Source organism: Symphodus melops (genome assembly GCF_947650265.1).
Source record: "Symphodus melops genome assembly, chromosome: 14".
In the NCBI taxonomy this organism is placed as follows: domain Eukaryota; kingdom Metazoa; phylum Chordata; class Actinopteri; order Labriformes; family Labridae; genus Symphodus; species Symphodus melops.
In genome coordinates this window covers 7,561,294-7,578,776 of record NC_136704.1, presented here as the reverse complement: position 1 = coordinate 7,578,776, position 17,483 = coordinate 7,561,294, and the positions used below count along the sequence as shown (strand labels likewise).

At 38.9% G+C, this 17,483-nt stretch overlaps 4 protein-coding genes across 7 annotated transcripts in view; 3 read left to right on the top strand and 1 right to left on the bottom strand.

Annotated features, from left to right (window-relative positions):
* palmdb (palmdelphin b) overlaps positions 1 to 17,483 on the bottom strand; it is a 196,376-nt gene that overhangs the window by 24,785 nt on the left and 154,108 nt on the right. The window lies entirely within an intron of this gene.
* Positions 235 to 4,523, top strand: chchd7 (coiled-coil-helix-coiled-coil-helix domain containing 7). The gene is made up of 4 exons (XM_079360803.1): positions 235 to 587; positions 2,413 to 2,472; positions 2,562 to 2,660; positions 4,127 to 4,523. Exons 2-4 carry the CDS (start codon positions 2,419 to 2,421, stop codon positions 4,229 to 4,231), a joined length of 258 nt encoding a protein of 85 aa, XP_079216929.1. The 5' UTR covers positions 235 to 587; positions 2,413 to 2,418; the 3' UTR covers positions 4,232 to 4,523.
* LOC306835314 (uncharacterized protein) lies at positions 5,851 to 11,787 on the top strand. Of its 3 annotated transcripts, none has more exons than XM_079361781.1 (5): positions 5,851 to 6,213; positions 7,343 to 7,402; positions 7,681 to 7,780; positions 9,621 to 9,755; positions 9,937 to 10,134. In XM_079361781.1, the coding sequence occupies exons 1-5, from the start codon at positions 6,200 to 6,202 to the stop codon at positions 10,018 to 10,020; spliced, it is 393 nt and encodes a 130-aa protein (XP_079217907.1). In that variant the 5' UTR covers positions 5,851 to 6,199; the 3' UTR covers positions 10,021 to 10,134. The 3 variants fall into 3 exon arrangements, with proteins under 3 accessions (XP_079217907.1, XP_079217906.1, XP_079217908.1); XM_079361780.1 differs by having other exon boundaries at positions 5,861 to 6,099; XM_079361782.1 differs by lacking the exon at positions 9,937 to 10,134 and adding an exon at positions 11,355 to 11,787 and having other exon boundaries at positions 5,870 to 6,099.
* arhgef4 (Rho guanine nucleotide exchange factor (GEF) 4) overlaps positions 14,997 to 17,483 on the top strand; it is a 90,216-nt gene continuing 87,729 nt past the window's right edge. For both annotated transcript variants that reach the window (XM_079360786.1, XM_079360785.1), the window contains exon 1: positions 14,997 to 15,434. In XM_079360786.1, coding sequence (XP_079216912.1) covers positions 15,264 to 15,434 — 171 coding nt within the window. In that variant the 5' untranslated portion in view covers positions 14,997 to 15,263. The remainder of the gene's footprint in view (positions 15,435 to 17,483) is intronic.

Sequence of the window (17,483 nt, the reverse complement as noted above, 5' to 3'; positions counted from 1 at the left end):
GCCCACTTGTGCCATTTGGATTTGTGTAAGGCGCTGCCAATTTCATTTCAATGGCAGTTCCAGTCCCTTTTAATAAAAATCAATTTTTTGGACTTGCTAGACATACTGTCAATCTTTTAAAATGGGCTTAGTCCAAATTTCAACCATAGGAAGAGCTACGTTTGAGATAATAAATCCTATTGGCTCATGTGATTGTCACTTTAAGCAGCTTGATTTCAAGGGTTCTGATTGGCTGATGTTGCTGTCAGTTGTCGGTGACGGTGTTGGTTATTTTCCTGGTGCGCTGTTGCAGGAGCGAGAGTGGGGTTGTGCTGAGCATGACGGGGAGGTTGTAGTCTTTAGCTTTGTGGCCTCACGTGTTAGCTAAATGAATACTATAGCCGAGTTGTTTGCTATCATTGAAATATAAAACTTTAATTTTTAAGCGAAAGTAAATGGCATCATTTTTTTGTGAATAGAAACAGAAAACGTGAATGTGCTCGGTATTTAGTTGTTCCCTTTAAAACCGGATAACCTTCACTGGCGTGGACATTAGACGAATCCACGAGTCTTAAGACTACATTGGATACACGTTGGTATTTCTTAAGGTAGGTCATAACGTTGTGAAGCTACATCTCAGTTTACACCTGGTGTCAGTCATTGCTCTTACACCAAATCTACTCAAAGTTTCAACGTTAGCTGTTGGCAACAGCATATCACAGAAGGTCAGCTTGTTACTTTGTAGCAGCGTAACACTCAGAGGGGGGAGGGGCCAGCGAGCATCCAGTACTCCGTTAAGAAAACCCAGCAGTCAGGAGGACGGATTCTTCATCGATAACATCAAACTTGTCTCTACGAATGAACATGCATTTCTTTAATATCGGGAGACACTTTTCAATTCGGCATAGTACGTAAAGTTACATTAGGCCTATTACAATCACAAACCTTTTCACTTGTTCTTTCACTCCACTTCCCTATTCCCTAAAACTACTTTCTATTGAGTTATACCATACCATTCTACTTGATTGACACAGATGGACAAAAACCCGAAACTGCCTCGCTGCCATCAGCTTTTTCATAAAATCTAGTTCAAACTTGATAATTATTCTATAACTTGCTGTATTTACAAAAAAAGGCCTTAATACACAATTTGTCCTGGACAGTCTTTTTTTTTTTTTAAGCCAACACACTCTTTGGATACAATGACATCGTTATTTTCCCCAAATAAACCTGCCACAACTATATTTTAAATATAACTAAACTAATCCCCTTTTTTTGTCTCTTTTCATAAGACTGCCATCAGCGCTTTTCAAAATATTTTGTTAATCACATTGTAGAACAAATACTCGTGATCAGAGTTAAAGTGGTGTTTTTATCAATGAATCTTCTTTATGTTAAGCAAAGTAGGTCTCTGGGGCTCTCATGCACCTTGAATGGCGTGTGTTGATGTCAATGATGAATGAGCAGCGAAACTTAAGGCACCTTGTCATTAAACAGAAAACGCTGTATAAATAAATCCCAAAAAATCGTAATAAGTTATTTACTTTGCTTCAATTAGATGTTTTTTTGGTGCACAGTAATAATGCTAATACACATTTGATGATTTGTCCAGATTTGCGGAGCTAGTAATAAAATGTGGTGTTTTTTGCCCTTATTTTAGAAAATGTGGAAAATTAGAAGGATACCAGCCATGTGTTGCTTACAGTGGTCTTTAGAAAGGTGTCAAATCTTTAAATTCATGGTCAGCCTCGTAAGTCCAGAGCCACAATAGCTCAACTTGTTTTTTCAAGAAAACAAATCAGCAAACAATTTTCAAACCTATTATATAATTTATTTATTTTTGATTTAAAAAAAAATTGATCCAAGTTCCTAATTAAGTATAATTTTTTTGTCTTGACTAATGGGGGGGGGGGGGGGGGGTTGTGTGTGAGGTCATCGCAGCCAGAGAGTTTGCTCCGTTTTGTTCAGATGGCTGCGATACGCACCCCATATCAGTTTCACTCCACCCTGGAGCTCGAATTCAAAAGCTTGCGTCTTCACCCCCGTGAAACACCAACGCCATGTGAACGAAAGGCCAGTCCGATACTCAACTGTTTCGTCTTCCTGTCACAGCGTCTCTGTGTAAACGGGGCCTACAGTTTTTTTTTTCTACGGAAAAAGAAGAAAATAACAAAGTCCCTTTTTATACTAGTAATTTGAAATGACTTCAGTTATTTGATTATCATGTAAATACCATTTACTCTAGATAATAAATACACACCAAGAACAGAATTGAAGCGCAAAGTATTAGAATAGGTTCACATATCAGAAAGTTGCCTTCACAAAAACATATTAGAATCATTTGTATATTTAAATACAGAGTGTAAAGGGCCACCTTCATTTTGACCAAAACTGAAAATCTTAACCTGTTTATGTGTTCAATTTTGTATGCAGCTTCAAATGGATAAAAATACAAGAAAACTTCGGAATCAGGACATAAACCCATGCATTGACGTAAGCTTTTTACATTTAGTTTTGTATCAAAACGTGATTATGTATTTCTGTTTTAATGGTGCTTATGTTGTTGGAATTTCCCCTTTTAGGAGAGTGATGCCTCTCAGAAGTGTTTGGATGCCTACAACTATGATAAGAACATGTGTTCGGCATATTTCCAGAGGTATAAGAACTGCAGGAAATACTGGGTAAGTAAATGTTAATCGGTATGTAAGAACATAAACATTTAGCTTGAAATAAATTGTGCATGCTGAACTTCAGAAGTTATTAAAGGATGAGACTGAGAAACAGGTAGAACATATTCAATGAGCATCACAGATGTGTTTGATTTCCAGAAGCCACACCCCTGCATTGTCTTTTCTGATTGTGAGTAAAGACAGAATATGTTCTGGTCCTTGACATGTTAATGACACCAACTGGTTGATCAGGATATCTGCTGGTGAAGCAGCCAAACGGTGCCCGGAGTATGGAGGTTTAACCTGATTCTAAAACGTGCAGGGACAAATTAGTAGGAATAAATAAATAATATAATAATAATAATCGATATAGTAGATTGGAAAGTATTTTGAATAAGCACCTTAAAATTCAGTCTGAAATTCTTTTATTTATTTAAAAAAGAAATGCAAACACGATTTTTTCGAGAAGAAATTAAAAAAAGAGTTCCTATTGTGGTGCTTAAGTTCACAGAGCATTAGCCCTATTTGTCAGAATAAAGGCACAATGCACATTTGTGTAATGGACACTCATGTCAGAATGACAAATGGATATCACAGTTTCATAAACCTTGTATGAGGGCTTATACATCCTTGATTTGGGCTACTTGGAGTTTACCATACTTTCTACTATAGCTCCATTTCCACCAAGCTGTCGGGTATGGATCAGTACAGTTTGATTCAGTAAAGCCTGATCCTGTTTGTCTTTCCAAAGCGAACCGTACCCTATTTGGTAGGCAGCATGTAAGCCGGATGCCAATAGCTGCGTTAGGTACGTAATAGTGTCACATAATAGCAGCTAATCGCTTAGAGCTAACCTGCTAAGAAAACGCGACACAAACCAACGCTGGAAGACATCCAGCAGCTGCAACAAATGGTAACTTGATTGATGCAGTCTTTTTTTTTTTTTAAGATTTATTTTTGGCCTTTGGCCTTTAATTATAGAGAGAGCAAAGTGGATAGAAGCTGAAATCAGGGAGAGAGCGGGGAGAGACATGCGGGAAAGGAGCCACAGGCCGGGCGCAAACCCGGGCCGCCCGCGTGAGGACCATAGCCTCGATACATGGGACGAGCGCGCTGCGCCACCAGCACCCCTTGATGCAGCCTTTTAACACTACGTTACATATTTTAATATTCATTAAGCAAACACAGTCACATCGCAACCTTCTTTACTTTGAGTTTTAATGAAACAAAACTTCAGGGGAAAATACGGAGCCGCGGAGCGCTGAGCCGTCTTTTTTTTTTTCTTTTTTCTTTTTTCCATAGTGAGGACGTACGATAGGCTGACGTCTACTTTATAATGCTTTGCGATCTACCCACACTGATCGACGTATTGAGCACCCCTGGCCTATACTATAAATGGCAACAAATAGCAGTTAATTAAATGTGAAGTTTCATTAAACAGAGGTCAAATAAGCGTTTTTGTGTTTGTTTCCTTGTAGCACAACATAATGCTGCAGAGGAGAAGAGATGGTGTGAAACCAGACATGCCAACTGCTGCAGAGAGGCATGAGCTGCTCGGTACTATTGGAGGCAAACCGTACTGAGAGTCGGCAGGATCAAACAGAGATACTACAGCTGGTGCAGAATGTTTGCCATTGGCTGACTCATTCTGGTGATGCCACTACCCTACATGGGCTGGGTGTTTACTGGGATCGAAACTCTGTCATTTGGAGATGACAATAGAAGCTATTCTATTTTAATTTATGATGAAAAGGACAAGATATCAGAATCACTATGTTATGTTTTGAAATGTGTGTACACTGCATGAACTGAAACATTATAGTGTAATATATTTTTGTGCATTTTTGGAAAGTAAAAAGTTTGTTTTTAAATGTGTCCTTGTTTTACAGAGTGATTTACAAATGATTACATTTGTTATGTACCATTTAAAAAAACAAATATTCAAGGTCTTAAAAGTACACATGCTTAATCCTGGGAGATGAACTGTTATTCACACACAATCATCTTTGGATATTTTATATATGAAGTCCTCCAAAAAGTTTGGAAAAGTCACTTCAGTCAACTATTTTGTCCCTTAATACAACGTATAGGTGTTGTTAGAAAGCCTGATTTAGTCAACTTTACAATGAGGTATGACTTGGTTTTATGTGTGGGTAGCGCCCAAATTTTCTTTTGCCAAAATTCCCTGCAATATTCTTCTGCCGGTAGATTGCATGACATGATTCAACGGGGGACAATGTGATGGTGTGGGGTGGTATCTCTCTCACAGGCAAAACAGAGCTTGTTATCATCGAAGGCAATGTGAATGCAGAGAGATATCGGAATGAGATTCAGTAGCCAGTGGCAGTCCCATATCTCCAGAATGGGACCAAACTCCATCCTCCAGGATGACAACCCTTACAAGTCATACCAAGTCATAAAGGTGACTAATGAGGCTTTTCAACAATACATAAGACAACACAAAAAAAATAACAAAATAACATTTCCAAACTGTTTTTTCAAGAGTTTATATGAAATCCAAAGCTAATTGCGCTTCACTTCAGCACAACACCAAAATAGTAAAGCCCAAACATTATACACATCTAAAATCTGTTTTTATTTTTTTTAAAAAGTATATATTTCTTGTCTCTCGGCTGGCTTGGGAACGCCTCGGGGTCCCACTGGAAGAGCTGGAGGAGGTGTCTGGGGTGAGGGAAGTCTGGGTTCAAGTCTGCTCGGATAAGCGGTAGAAAATGGATGGATGGATATATTTCTTGGCTATTAGACTGCACTGCCAACTTAAAACACAAATAGAAAACAATTCTTGAATTATGTTGCCCAGAAATTACATCCAGCCACATCATGACAAATAATTAGAGTCATGCACTATGGCACCCTGGAAGACTGATAGCTATAGATATGATAGCACACAGGCCTACAGTACATCTGATGTCCAAAAAGTTAAGTTGATGGAAATTCAGATTTAGCCTTTCACACAGAAAATGTTTAACTGTGTGAGTATTACACATTGCATTTTAACCTGTGTGAAAACAGCTAATATGTGTTTTGATAGAAACATAGTTTTGATATCTTTTAAAAAAAACAAATGCAAATATTAAGAATCATTTTTCTTAGGAAATAACTTTTTAAGTAGCCTATGAAAGGATTTCCTTAAACTGTAACCTGTATTTCAAATAAAGTAGATGCTTAACATGATACAAAAACATCCAATACTGTTGTAATACTGAATACTTAGGTAAAGATAGAAAGATATTCAGATTCGGCTTTTGATCCGGGAAAGCCAAATCTGTGAATATCTTTCTAACTTTACCAAAGTATACGAAGGTGGGTGTAGGTCTGTTTTCCGCCGGAAACAGTGTTGCGTCCTAGTTTATTCTGCACCCAGCCTTAACTTTTGAAAACAATTCAAGTGTTGTACATAAATGATCAAAAGAGGAATCCCAACCTGCAGGTAGGCTGCTGGGACGCGCGTGGTCTCATACTAATGATACTAAAATTGCGCTAAAATGAAGAAATCATGACTTTCCTCAGATGAGTTTATCAATCAATAGATGCCTCGTAAAAGGTGAGAAAAGGTGCAAGCGGCCCCCTTGCCTTTGTACGAAATCGCATTAATTAAAAAAAAAAAAAAAGTTGCTAACTCTGCGAAGTAGACAATGCTACTGTAGTGCAAGTTACCCCCTTGCTAACACGATGTATTGAATTCACTGGAGAAATATAGATAATGTCTCATGTTCTTTTGACACAGGGTAAGAAGCCATGCATATACCGTATGCATGGCCCAATGAAATTACTGATTGGGGATAAAATATAAAAAGCCGATCAAAATCTCAATTCTCCTTGTAATGTCGTGAATAGCCTATAACAGGGGTCACGAGACAGCTAACATAAAACTATTCTTATGTTGTATAGTGACTGCCTTTCATTCTGTAGGTATACACCTGTTTCATGTTGTAACCCTTTGTTTCAAAGTTAGAAACCAAGTAAAGTGATCTTGTCTTCTTATGTAGCCTGTGACAATTTACCCTACTGCATCTCAAACTAAGCAAGTTTCGGTGCGGAAACTAAACTAACTAGGTTTCAGATTAAACATCTCTGACATCGTTTTAGCTACTCTAGTTAGTGCAGAAACAATTACTTAATAATTTACTTCATAATGAGTAAATAGATATTAGTCTTGTTTGATCAAGTCAAAATCTGTTTTCCTGTTACTATGTCTCCAATATTGCGTTTTTTCATTGATATTTCAAACTTGCATGACTTTGACTTGAGTTGGGAATATGATTAATGTGGACATGATTTAAGAACAAAACTACTCAACTTACAACTATGTTTATGATCTCTCATGTACTTTAACCCTCATATTTGGATCAACTTTTCAACAGATAAAAGATTAAACAGAAAAACGAGAAAGGTGATCTAATTTGTATGAAGTCCATTTTGTTTGTCAGGAAGCATCCAATAAATGTGCCTGTCATATAAGTATGTCAAAACACAAGCTACCTAACATTAGTATACAACACAGTATCTCTCTCTCTCTCTCTCTCTCTCTCTCTCTCTCTCTCTCTCTCTCTCTCTCTCTCTCTCTATATATATATATATATATATATATATATATATATATATATATATATACATACATATACAGTGTATATACTACATGTATTTAAAACAATCTGTGTTTTGTTTCTCAGACTTGCTTTCTCCATTAACCTTCTCATGGATGTGTTTGTTGATTGCTGTCATTCATTTGGGTAAGTTTAATGTTTCCCTTAAAGTTACCACCCTCCAGTCTAGACCACTTCATTTCTTTAAGTCTACTACAATTCATCACAGGCACAGAAAAAAACAACATGCGTTAAGAAGTTAATGATGGAACGTAACCATCAGTCAAGAGCTAAGCTAAATGAAGTAGTCAAAAACGTCACTTAATCATTGTCATCTTTGACCTCAGATGATGAAGTGATCAGTGGCGTAAATCAGTTTAAAGGTATGATTCACTTTTTACCAGCTTAATACCTCCTTTCCTCAGACTTCCAGTGTGGATAGCATCACTGCTTCATGCTGCCAAACGCTTGAAGAGAGACTGCGCCCGTCGGAGAAAAGTCTACAGGCTTCTGCAGAGGAAACTGGTCAATACTTTTTCAATAATGAAACCCATCGCCTAACGTCACGACAAAGCCTCTTGGAAGAAATGTTTAATTTCTTGTGGGTTCTGGGACTAGTAAAATAAGTAATTCATTATTTCCAAGCCAAGTCTTCCTTTGAATAAGCCTGCCATTGTTAACAGTGTGACAACCATAGTGGATGTGACATTTAGTTTGTATAGGGAGAATAGAACTTTATTTGTCGTTGTCTCTAAACTGGAAGATGGGGGTTTGATCCCCAGCTCTTGCAGCAACATGCCAATGTGTCAATGGGCAAGACACTTAACCCTGAATTGCCCCCGCTGCTTCATCGCTGTTGTATGAATGCATATAAATGGATTGGTTAATTCTGATGGCCTCATGACATAGCAACCCCTGCCCTCAGTGTGTGAATGTGTCGATGTGACCTGCAGTGTTTTTTGTACTCAGAAGACTAAGGTTATATAAGCTCAAGTCCATTTATTATAAAGTTAGAGTTTAAAACAGGTTTTTCATATACCGTTTTGAAACGTAAACTGTTTTAAAATGTAATATGTTTATAAATTAGTTTTTAAAGAGTCATCTCATATACTTAGTTTAAAAAGTATTCAAATAAGAGAGTGCAGTTATATGGAACAGTTTACATCCCATACACATTTTGATTCTAAAACTTCTGCCAAATGAAGATCATTTAAAGATAATTTTTAGAATTGTATGTTCTTTAATATGAATGTATACAGCAAAACAAGATGGCCTTCTGACCTGACAATGATAAAAGTATTTTTCAAAAGTCGGCACACTCTCGCTAGAGTCAAGGTTAAAGTTGAAATGCCTTTATTCTGTAATAGCACACTCTGCTGGTAAAAGAAAAACCTACTTATGTGATAAACAATCATCACAACCTGACTCTTGGCCAGGGGCAAAGATGGAAGACACATGGGTATACTAATTACTAACACATTTTTTAAATCATGGAAATAATAAAAACTTAGTAGATTTTAAAATCAGTTGTTTAAAGTGTGTTTGTGTGGACGTGCTGTTTGGGTAATGAGCTGTAAAATCAAAGACAAGAATTCAAAAAGCAATGACCATCATAGTATTTTTACAATATAGTATTTTTTATAAATATAGTTATATTTATGATGGTCTCAACAAGACTGCTCAGAACAGAGAGAGACAGAAAGCAACACCAATTAATGAATCACTGCAGAAGGGCTGTCACACGATGAAAGTCAAATCAAATGCTATGTGACTGGTGAATAAACTGTGATATCGGTGAGTATCTGTGATAAAAATTTTGCTGGTACTGATAGTCACCGGATAAGCTAATATGGACAGATATTATAGGCTGGCCGATTAATTGGTTGGGCCCTAATTGAGAGCACCTGATTTTTAAAGGGATACTTCACCCATTTCACCCATGGTAGCAGTGTTGAATGGTACCATGTTTCTAATGATACAAAGCTTCATGCAAATGGGTGAAGTATCCCTTTAACTTTCCAATGATGAAGATTGTTTCTGTTTCTAAGGAGACAAAGAAGGAGTCAAGACATGGTTTTGGTAATTGCCCTCCAATAGGTTTTAGGTGAACAACAGGATTTCTCATGATCTTTGTGTATTTTTTCACCAACACCTTGACAACCTTTGTTTAACCACAAGCTGGACCTCAGCTAGCAACAGCAACTCGAGGGATGGGGAAATCTGCTTTAATATGAAGTCATTGTTTTGATCCTATTACTAATAATTACTTTGAATCCTTGAGAACAAGCCCACAGCCACCAGCATTTATTAAACATGATCCCAGATCTTCATTTTACTCATTATCCTCCTCTCACTTCTATTTCAGGTATTAAACAAAGTCGGTGTGAAAGAGGGAACTCTAGATCAGCCCACCTATGTTTATCCTGAAGAGGTTAAAATGTTGATCCGTTCTGTCTTCTCACATGACATCTGTGACTATCCTGACCCATGCCATGATCAGGTGAATACATTATGAGCTCCTACAACTTACTTTGTCAGTCATTTAAGTCATGCATGTCATTTCTGCACATGTCCAAGGATGACCATGAGTTGGACGGTAAGTTGGGGAAATGTTACTGTAAAATTGTACAGTATATTGAAAAACCTCCTATTTTGTTTCTGTGTTACATGTCACCCATTAGGAGACCCACTCGACAAGCCCCTCTGGGTTTAATTGGCTTCTCCAGATAATTGTTTTCAAAGGATGTCCTATTTTTTTGTATTAACTATTCATACTGTATGTTTTTTTCATTTGATCTATTTTGTTTGTGTGTTTTAAGTGCATTAAATAAATAATAACAAATAATAAATAACCTAACATATGAAATGGTATAGGTTGAATTAATTAAAACAAGATAAAACCTTTAAAATACACGCACAATATAAGTCATAATAAGCTGGCACACATTACATAGATAGATACTTGATTGTCATTGTAACAGGTACAAGTACAACAACATTTCATTGTGATGCGCGCCAACACTAGTTTCTTCCCTGACATCTTGAAAATGGGAGTGGGGGGGGTGAGGGGGGGCAGGTTTGCATTGGGGGGCATAAAAACAACAACTTTCATGCTATGTCTATAGAATGGAGGCATAGATTGGATGCAGGGGAAAAAAGTACCCTTACTACACACATGTTACACAGTAGGGCAGCAGGGGAGGGGAGGTTGCAGGTGGGAGGGAGGGCGGATGTATGCAGGGAGGGGATGTGTGTGTGTCTATTTGTCCATGTGTCTGCCTTTCTTGAGAGCTAGAGGAGAAGCAATTCAATTAACAAAGGAGCCATCATATAAACAAATCACATTCCAGTTGAAAGACAACCAACTCTACCACTGATCCATAGCTGCCTCATCAACATTTAAACTCACACAAATTATGTAGTTGCTCCATTGCTTTTGTATTATTTATTTATTTCGCATAGTAAGAGGACAGTGGAGTCTGAGTTTAGTAGAAACAAGTTTTGGTTCTAGAATTAATAGCTTAAATTTTGAAGTCACATTTGTTTTATTTACATCTTACTTTCATTGTATTTTTTGCCTGAATGGATTAAGAGCTGTTGTATGCAGGAATCAATCAATCAATGTTTATTTGTATAGTGTTCATAACAGGCGTTATCTCGAGACACTTTACAAAAAGCAGGTAAAGGACCTTACTGTTTGTCTGTTAACATTAACAAAAGAGCAGTTAACAAGACCATGCTCATTGTTGTTTACAAAAAGCAGGTAAAGGACCTTACTTATGGCTATATTACAAGAGCCCAGCTTAATCCGTCATAGCGTGGCAAGAAAAAACTTCCTTTTAACAGGCAGAAATCTTCAGCAGACCCGGGCTCATGACGGAACATGACGGAACCGTGACAGAACCTGGCTGTGACCTGCGGTGTAAAAGCACATTGAGTAGTCAGAAGATGTGCATACAAGCACAAGTCAATTTACCAGATGAGATACTATAAACATAAGATGATGAAATATAAATTTGGAGTCTAATTGTAGACTTGTAGACCCTTGGGAAAAGCTGCCATGATATAATGATGCATTGCTTTGTCTGATTTCTTCCAGGTGGTATACATAACAGTGGAGGATCTACAGAAAGTTCAAATCACTTAACAACTGTCTCTGTATTAATCTTAACTGTATGTTCATCGTTACTTTAAAATTACAGTTTTGCACTAGCACAACGTTTTGTTAGGTTTTTTTCTAAGCTCTTTAGAAGGTTTGACTTTGACATGTTACTGTGTAGTGCAACATGAGCATGATCAGTTCTGATCAAATCAGTTTCAGTTTTGTCTTTGTTCTGGTTAAATCTTTGGTTAATCAGCAAATACTGCTGTTAAATTGTCTGATTTTAAAAAAAAGTTCACATTTTGTGTAATTGTTATTTTCTTTAAGGTTTTCCGCACATGAATGTTTCAGCTGATTTGTTTAAAATTATCAGCCTCTGCTTGGTAAGGCATGGTTCATGTAAGCACTGACCAGAATAAAAGCCTCTTGGTTTTACAATATAAGCTCATTATATTCCTTTACTGCAGAAAACCTGTTTAACAAGTGATTTCTGTCCTGGGGCCCAGTAGATCAAAAGTCATGTGATCATCAAATAAAATATATTGGGCAGGATTAATTCTTCAGATTGTACTTCATTAAAAAAAAAAGAAATTGGATAGCATCATTCAGGCCTTGTCAACATTTATTTTAACATCATAAATAAGTCTCTAGTTTGTGTTGTTAAAAAAACTTGTGTTAAAAACTTTTCCTCCGCATCGATCGTATGACTGTGCTATTCACTTGCTGCGTGGTGCTCCTTCGCCTACCAGTCGGCTTTTTAATATCTCAGCGCCTGAACGTCAGCTATGGAGACTTATATCATGGAGTCTCTCAACTCAGGGATTAGCCAACCCTTGTCGTCCCCTCTCGGTGCAGGGTTTTTCTTTGTAGACAAGAAAGACAAGTCCTTAAGGCCATGCATTGATTACAAAGGCCTCAACCACATAACCATTAAGAACAAATATCCGTTACCTCTCATTAGCTCTGCCTTCAAACTCCTCCATGGGGCCATCTTATTCACAAAATTGGACCTTCGTAACGCATATCATTTAGTTCGCATCCAGGAGGGGTACGAGTGGAAAACGGCTTTCAACACACCACTCGGACATTTACTTGGTCATGCAATTCGGGTTAACCAACGCTCCAACCCAGTTTCTGGGGTTCGCCAACTTCTTCTACCATAATTACAGTCAGGTTGTTGCACCCCTTTAAACTCACCTCTCTCTCTACCCCATTTTTATGGTCTCTGGCAGCCGAGGGTACGTTCTGAGACCTCAAGGAGAGGTTTTCAATGGCACCTATTCTGATTCAACCAGACCCTAAGCTCCAATTCATCAGGGAAGTGAATGCATCAGATGTAGTAGTGGGCGCAGTCCTGTCCCAACGATCTCCTGGGGACCAGAAACTGAACCCATGTGCCTTCTTCTCCCATAAACTGTCTCCTGCGGCACGGAACTATAACATTGGCAACCCGGGAACTGTTTGCTGTCAAACTGGCTATAGAAGAGTGGCAGCACTGGTTGGAGGGGGTAGAGATACCCTTTGTGGTGTGGTCAGAACACAATAACTTATCTTATACACATACCACTAAAAGACTCAATTCGAGACAAGCCCAGTGGGCTTTGTTTTTTACTTGATTTCAGTATACTGTTACCTACCGACTTGGCAGCAAGAACATTATGCCAGACGCACTGTCTAGACAATTTACTGGGACTCATGAGACCCCGACTCACCCGGACACTATTCTCCCCTCATCGTCTCTGGTGGCAGAAGTCACATGGGAGATTGAGTCCATGTTGAGGGCGGCACAAGGCACACTGACTTTGACTTTTTATTTTATTGTCCCAGAGGGGAAATTCTTTTTCACCAGTATACAGTTTTAAGGGCAGCGCACCGACAGAGGGTAAACACAGGGAGATACATGTGGGACAACAGGACATACGGTGACAGGACATCAGTGCATATGTTTATGGGGGGACCGGGATCGGGACTGAGGTGGATTTTTATTGAGGGCTGTAATGACTGTAGGCACCAGGCTTCTGCCGTATCGTGCCCTCCTGCACAACAGGGACCTGTACCTGCGTCCGGAGGGCATGATGGTGAGGTGGCAGTTGAGAGGGTGGGTGATGTCCAGTGCTATTGTGTGTGTGATGCGTGTGATGGCCTTTGGATTGGTGTTGTTGCAGCAGAGCATGCGCCAAGTGGTTGATCACACAGATGACCATGTTTCTCAGCTCAAACTCCTGGCTCATCGACGGCCATCCTGCCTTCAAGGTCAACAAGATCATGGACGTTCGTCGGAGGGCTGGTGGATACCAGTTCCTGGTACTCTACTGGGTGGGGTACAGTCTGGAGGAGCGGAGTTGGGTTTCCAGGAGCCTTATTCTGGACCACGCACTCATCAGAGACTTCTATCGGGTGAACCCAGGTAAGCCTGGTGGACCGCCTGGAGGCGGTCGTTGGGGGGGGGGTTACTGTTACGATTAGGTTCTGTTCAGTGCCCTCCCACTTGTGTGTGTTGTCTGTTTCCCTCTGTCTGTCTGCTCCTCCTGTGTCTCCTCCCCTGTGTGTCATCTGTGTGATCAGCGGCAGGAGTGGCAGCCAGGTGTTCCTGATCTTCTCATCAACCTCCAGTGCATATATAACCGGACTCTACCTTCCCTCCTCACCGGATTATTATCTACCTCCCAGTGGTATTGTACCCTCACATCTCGGCCCTCGTATATTTTAATTGAAAGTGTTTTTGCTCATGGTCATTGTACTTACCCTCCTCGTGTTTCTTTGTTTTCCCCTGCTCGTCAGCAATCAATGACACTCACCTGCTGCCTGCCTGCTGCTCCTCACTCACCGCATGCATTGGGACTTCAGGATTGCCACAGAGACCTTCACTCACCTCGCCGCTCACTGGAGAGCGAAGATTTGGCACATTCATTTCACTCATGTGTTCACTTATTAGCCTGTTCATTGAAATAACTTGTTTCACTGTTTATCCTACAGGTCTCTGAGTCGTGTGTCTGGGTCCAAACATTATACACAGCGTGTATCATAACAATTTTACCAACATTAAAAATCAAGATGAATCCGCCTATTGTTTTTAACTGCTCTCTGGCTTTAATTTTTGCATGGGCATCATTGACTACCATCTGAATGAAGACCTTCTTAATCTTGGTATAACTCCTTGGAGCAATACCCTACTACGTTTATTAAAATGAAAAAATCAGGAGGCCTAATACATTTTGTTTTGTTGTACAAGAATATAATGTAATGTAAAAATGGAGCACAAATAATACCAGAATAGAAGAAATAAGGGGTAAGATGCTTTTTGAAACTGGGCCACATCTAGTGAATAGGCTATTTATTGAGTTTAGATAGACCTACTGTAATATATATTTGTTATTTTGACAAACGATTCTAAAATATTGTACATAATATGACTACTGTAAAGATGGCATATAAGAGCAGCCTTCATTTCAACAGTGCCTTTAAAGTCTACAGTATAATGCAAGACAACAGCCAGCTTTACCTTCAAACAGGAAACTCAGTGTAATTGCTCATCATTGCCAGTGGGAGGCGCTGCAAGCTTGCCGTGACGTTGTTTACTGGAGGTCTTGGTGATGAATGACAGCGTAACAACGAGAAACTCCGATTAAATTTGAGGGGGAAAGGCTCTTCGTATGTGAAAAAACAAAACCAAAAGACTTGCGTCAACATCTCATGATTGCGGCTCAGTTGAATCTTCTATGCGTGCTTACGTCGGGGCAGCCTACTGCAGCAGATGTGATCGTTCACATCAAGTGTCGACAGAACTCTTGTTCGTGAGCTGCCCGTATGGGAAACTTTTTACCTCATTCACGAGGCAGCTCTGGACTTCATCTTATTGAGCGGTGAACTTTTCCTGTGCCAACGCCACAGCAGCGAGAGACAAGAATGAAAAGGTCCGGAATTAAGAGCAGCGGGGCGGCACGCAGAGACGAGCCGAGCAGCGGGGCAAATTCAGAGCTGCTCATGTACCTTACCTGTCTGCCGGAGAGATACCGGACCGCCAAGTTCACCCTCGCAGCTCACCTGCTCTGCTGGGCTCTGCTCCGATGGTACCAGGTGAGATACGTTCCTAGTACAACATCGTCTTCAGAGGAAGAGTTGAGACAAAGTTAGGCGCAAAAGTCAGTGTGATGCAAGAAGAAACTTTTAAGGAAAGCACCCACAGTTACAAGGCTATAATTAATCAATCTCCAAATACTTTCATAGATATTTTAGCCTTTTTGAGACAGGGCTTGGGGTAAAAGTTTGACATGTTGTTGAAATAAAATTTTAGTTGATGCCTACTGTAACAGTGTTCAAGCAAAGTGGAAATTAAAATGCCAACTGAGGGTTAACTTTCAGTGCTGGGATTAAGAAAAGGGAAATTCACCCTCTTGCTACAATCACACCACAAACACAATTTAGACAAAGGAAAGCTTAGTAAATCCTCTAAGCACTAAGCAAGCAAAAGTAGGCATACAAAGAAAGAACAACAAACAAGCAGTGCTGCAAGTTCCGTCTTTAGCAAAAAGCAACAGAACAGTAAAGTAGTCCTAATGAGTTATACTTGATTGACAAGGAGATGCCATCAATAAATCTCAGTTAACTTTAAAGGAAAACTTATTGTGTAACTTGAATGACAAATTACAGAAGCAAAAGTGAAGTTTTTCACCTTTTTCAGTCAACAGTCAGTCTTAATTTTACTTGCACTTTTCCTGTCCAAACTGTTTCAAACTTAAAGGCTTGTGCTCACATGTACATCTTTCTGATCTGTACCTCCTCACTGCTGACCCCAAATCCATTGTCTCTGACACAATCACAATCTTTTGATGCTACTTTGCCAGAACAATACATGTCACCTGCAGGTGACTGAGATCAAGGAGATGGTGCTTTACTATAATGCACCAGATGAATGAATACAGTGGGAATGATAAATATTTACAACTATACAAAAGTTTATTTGTTCACTCCTTTCACAAAAAAATAGTGATCAAAACGGTAAAAAATAATATTTAAAGGCTGAATGTGCAATATTTTAAAGATTTATTTAGGGGTTCTTTGTGCTTTGCAGAATGGGATGACGTGGTCAAATGATTGAAGCCATTAAGAGGTTGCTTTGCGCCATTTGATTTGTACAATTTGTCTGTCAATACTGCAGTCTTCATGATGTTAAAGAATCAGTCTACAGAAAGTCTTGTGTCTGTAATTTATGTTGCTTTGTTATATTTCTTATCTATGTTCCATTTTCATTTTACTGCATGATCATGTGACATATCCTATCTCATTATATGATTGAATATTCAATGCCAGTCTTTATAGGCTAAGAGGTATATGTGTTTGTTGAAAAGACGGTTGATGGAGAATGTGTTTCATGGTTTTTAGTTCTTGGACTGAACATAAATCTGTGTGCTTTAAAAAAAAATAAAAAGAGAGATTACATATTATGTCTCACCACTTGACATGCCTGCACATTGACTTGACAAGACAATTAACCGGCTTAATAAGACAAGGGCGTGTCAGGAAAAGGGTCTGACGAGGTGTAAAATGTCTCTGGACTTGTCTCATGTTCTTGTCTTTGCAACAACAAGCAAAGTCATGTCTTGATCTGAATTCAGACTACTCTTAGCTCAGCAGCAGAGGTTTAGTGCCTTAGTTCGTGGGCAGACTGATCCTGCTTATTTCATGCCTGCAGACATGAAGTGTGCACTTGTCTGAACCAATATTTCAGATTTTTTAAGGTGGAATTTTTCTCTGGCTGCATTAACATAAAAGACAATCAATGCCAATAATAAATATAGCATGGTGAAGATAGTTTTCCACTGTTTGAGAAACTAAACACAACACATCTAGAACATGTCATGGGTTACTAAAGGTTCAGTTTTTAGAGGAATGTCTTTGCTTAACTGGTAAGTGCTGACATTTTGTTATTTCATGGATTTCATGGATATGACCTGTTCACAATCAAGTTAATTTGATGATTGTTGAGCTATTGAAAAGGGGTGGGATTAAATAAATTCTGTATTTCTTCCCACTCCTCTTCAGGCATGTCCTTTTTAATGAAATACTTTGAACATTGTCTTTGTGTATTGTATTTTTGTGCTTTTCATTTTGTTTTATATCTTTAAT

Bases quoted from the DNA above. Each gene is read 5' to 3' on its own strand.
- chchd7 (XM_079360803.1), top strand. From the start codon at position 2,419: ATGGATAAAAATACAAGAAAACTTCGGAATCAGGACATAAACCCATGC. The intron at 2,473-2,561 runs GTAAGCTTTTTA...TTCCCCTTTTAG, and splicing joins ACATAAACCCATGCATTGAC to GAGAGTGATGCCTCTCAGAA. The intron at 2,661-4,126 runs GTAAGTAAATGT...GTTTCCTTGTAG, and splicing joins AGAACTGCAGGAAATACTGG to CACAACATAATGCTGCAGAG.
- LOC306835314 (XM_079361780.1), top strand. From the start codon at position 6,071: ATGATCAAAAGAGGAATCCCAACCTGCAG. The intron at 6,100-7,342 runs GTAGGCTGCTGG...TTTGTTTCTCAG, and splicing joins AGAGGAATCCCAACCTGCAG to ACTTGCTTTCTCCATTAACC. The intron at 9,756-9,936 runs GTGAATACATTA...GTCACCCATTAG, and splicing joins CTGACCCATGCCATGATCAG to GAGACCCACTCGACAAGCCC.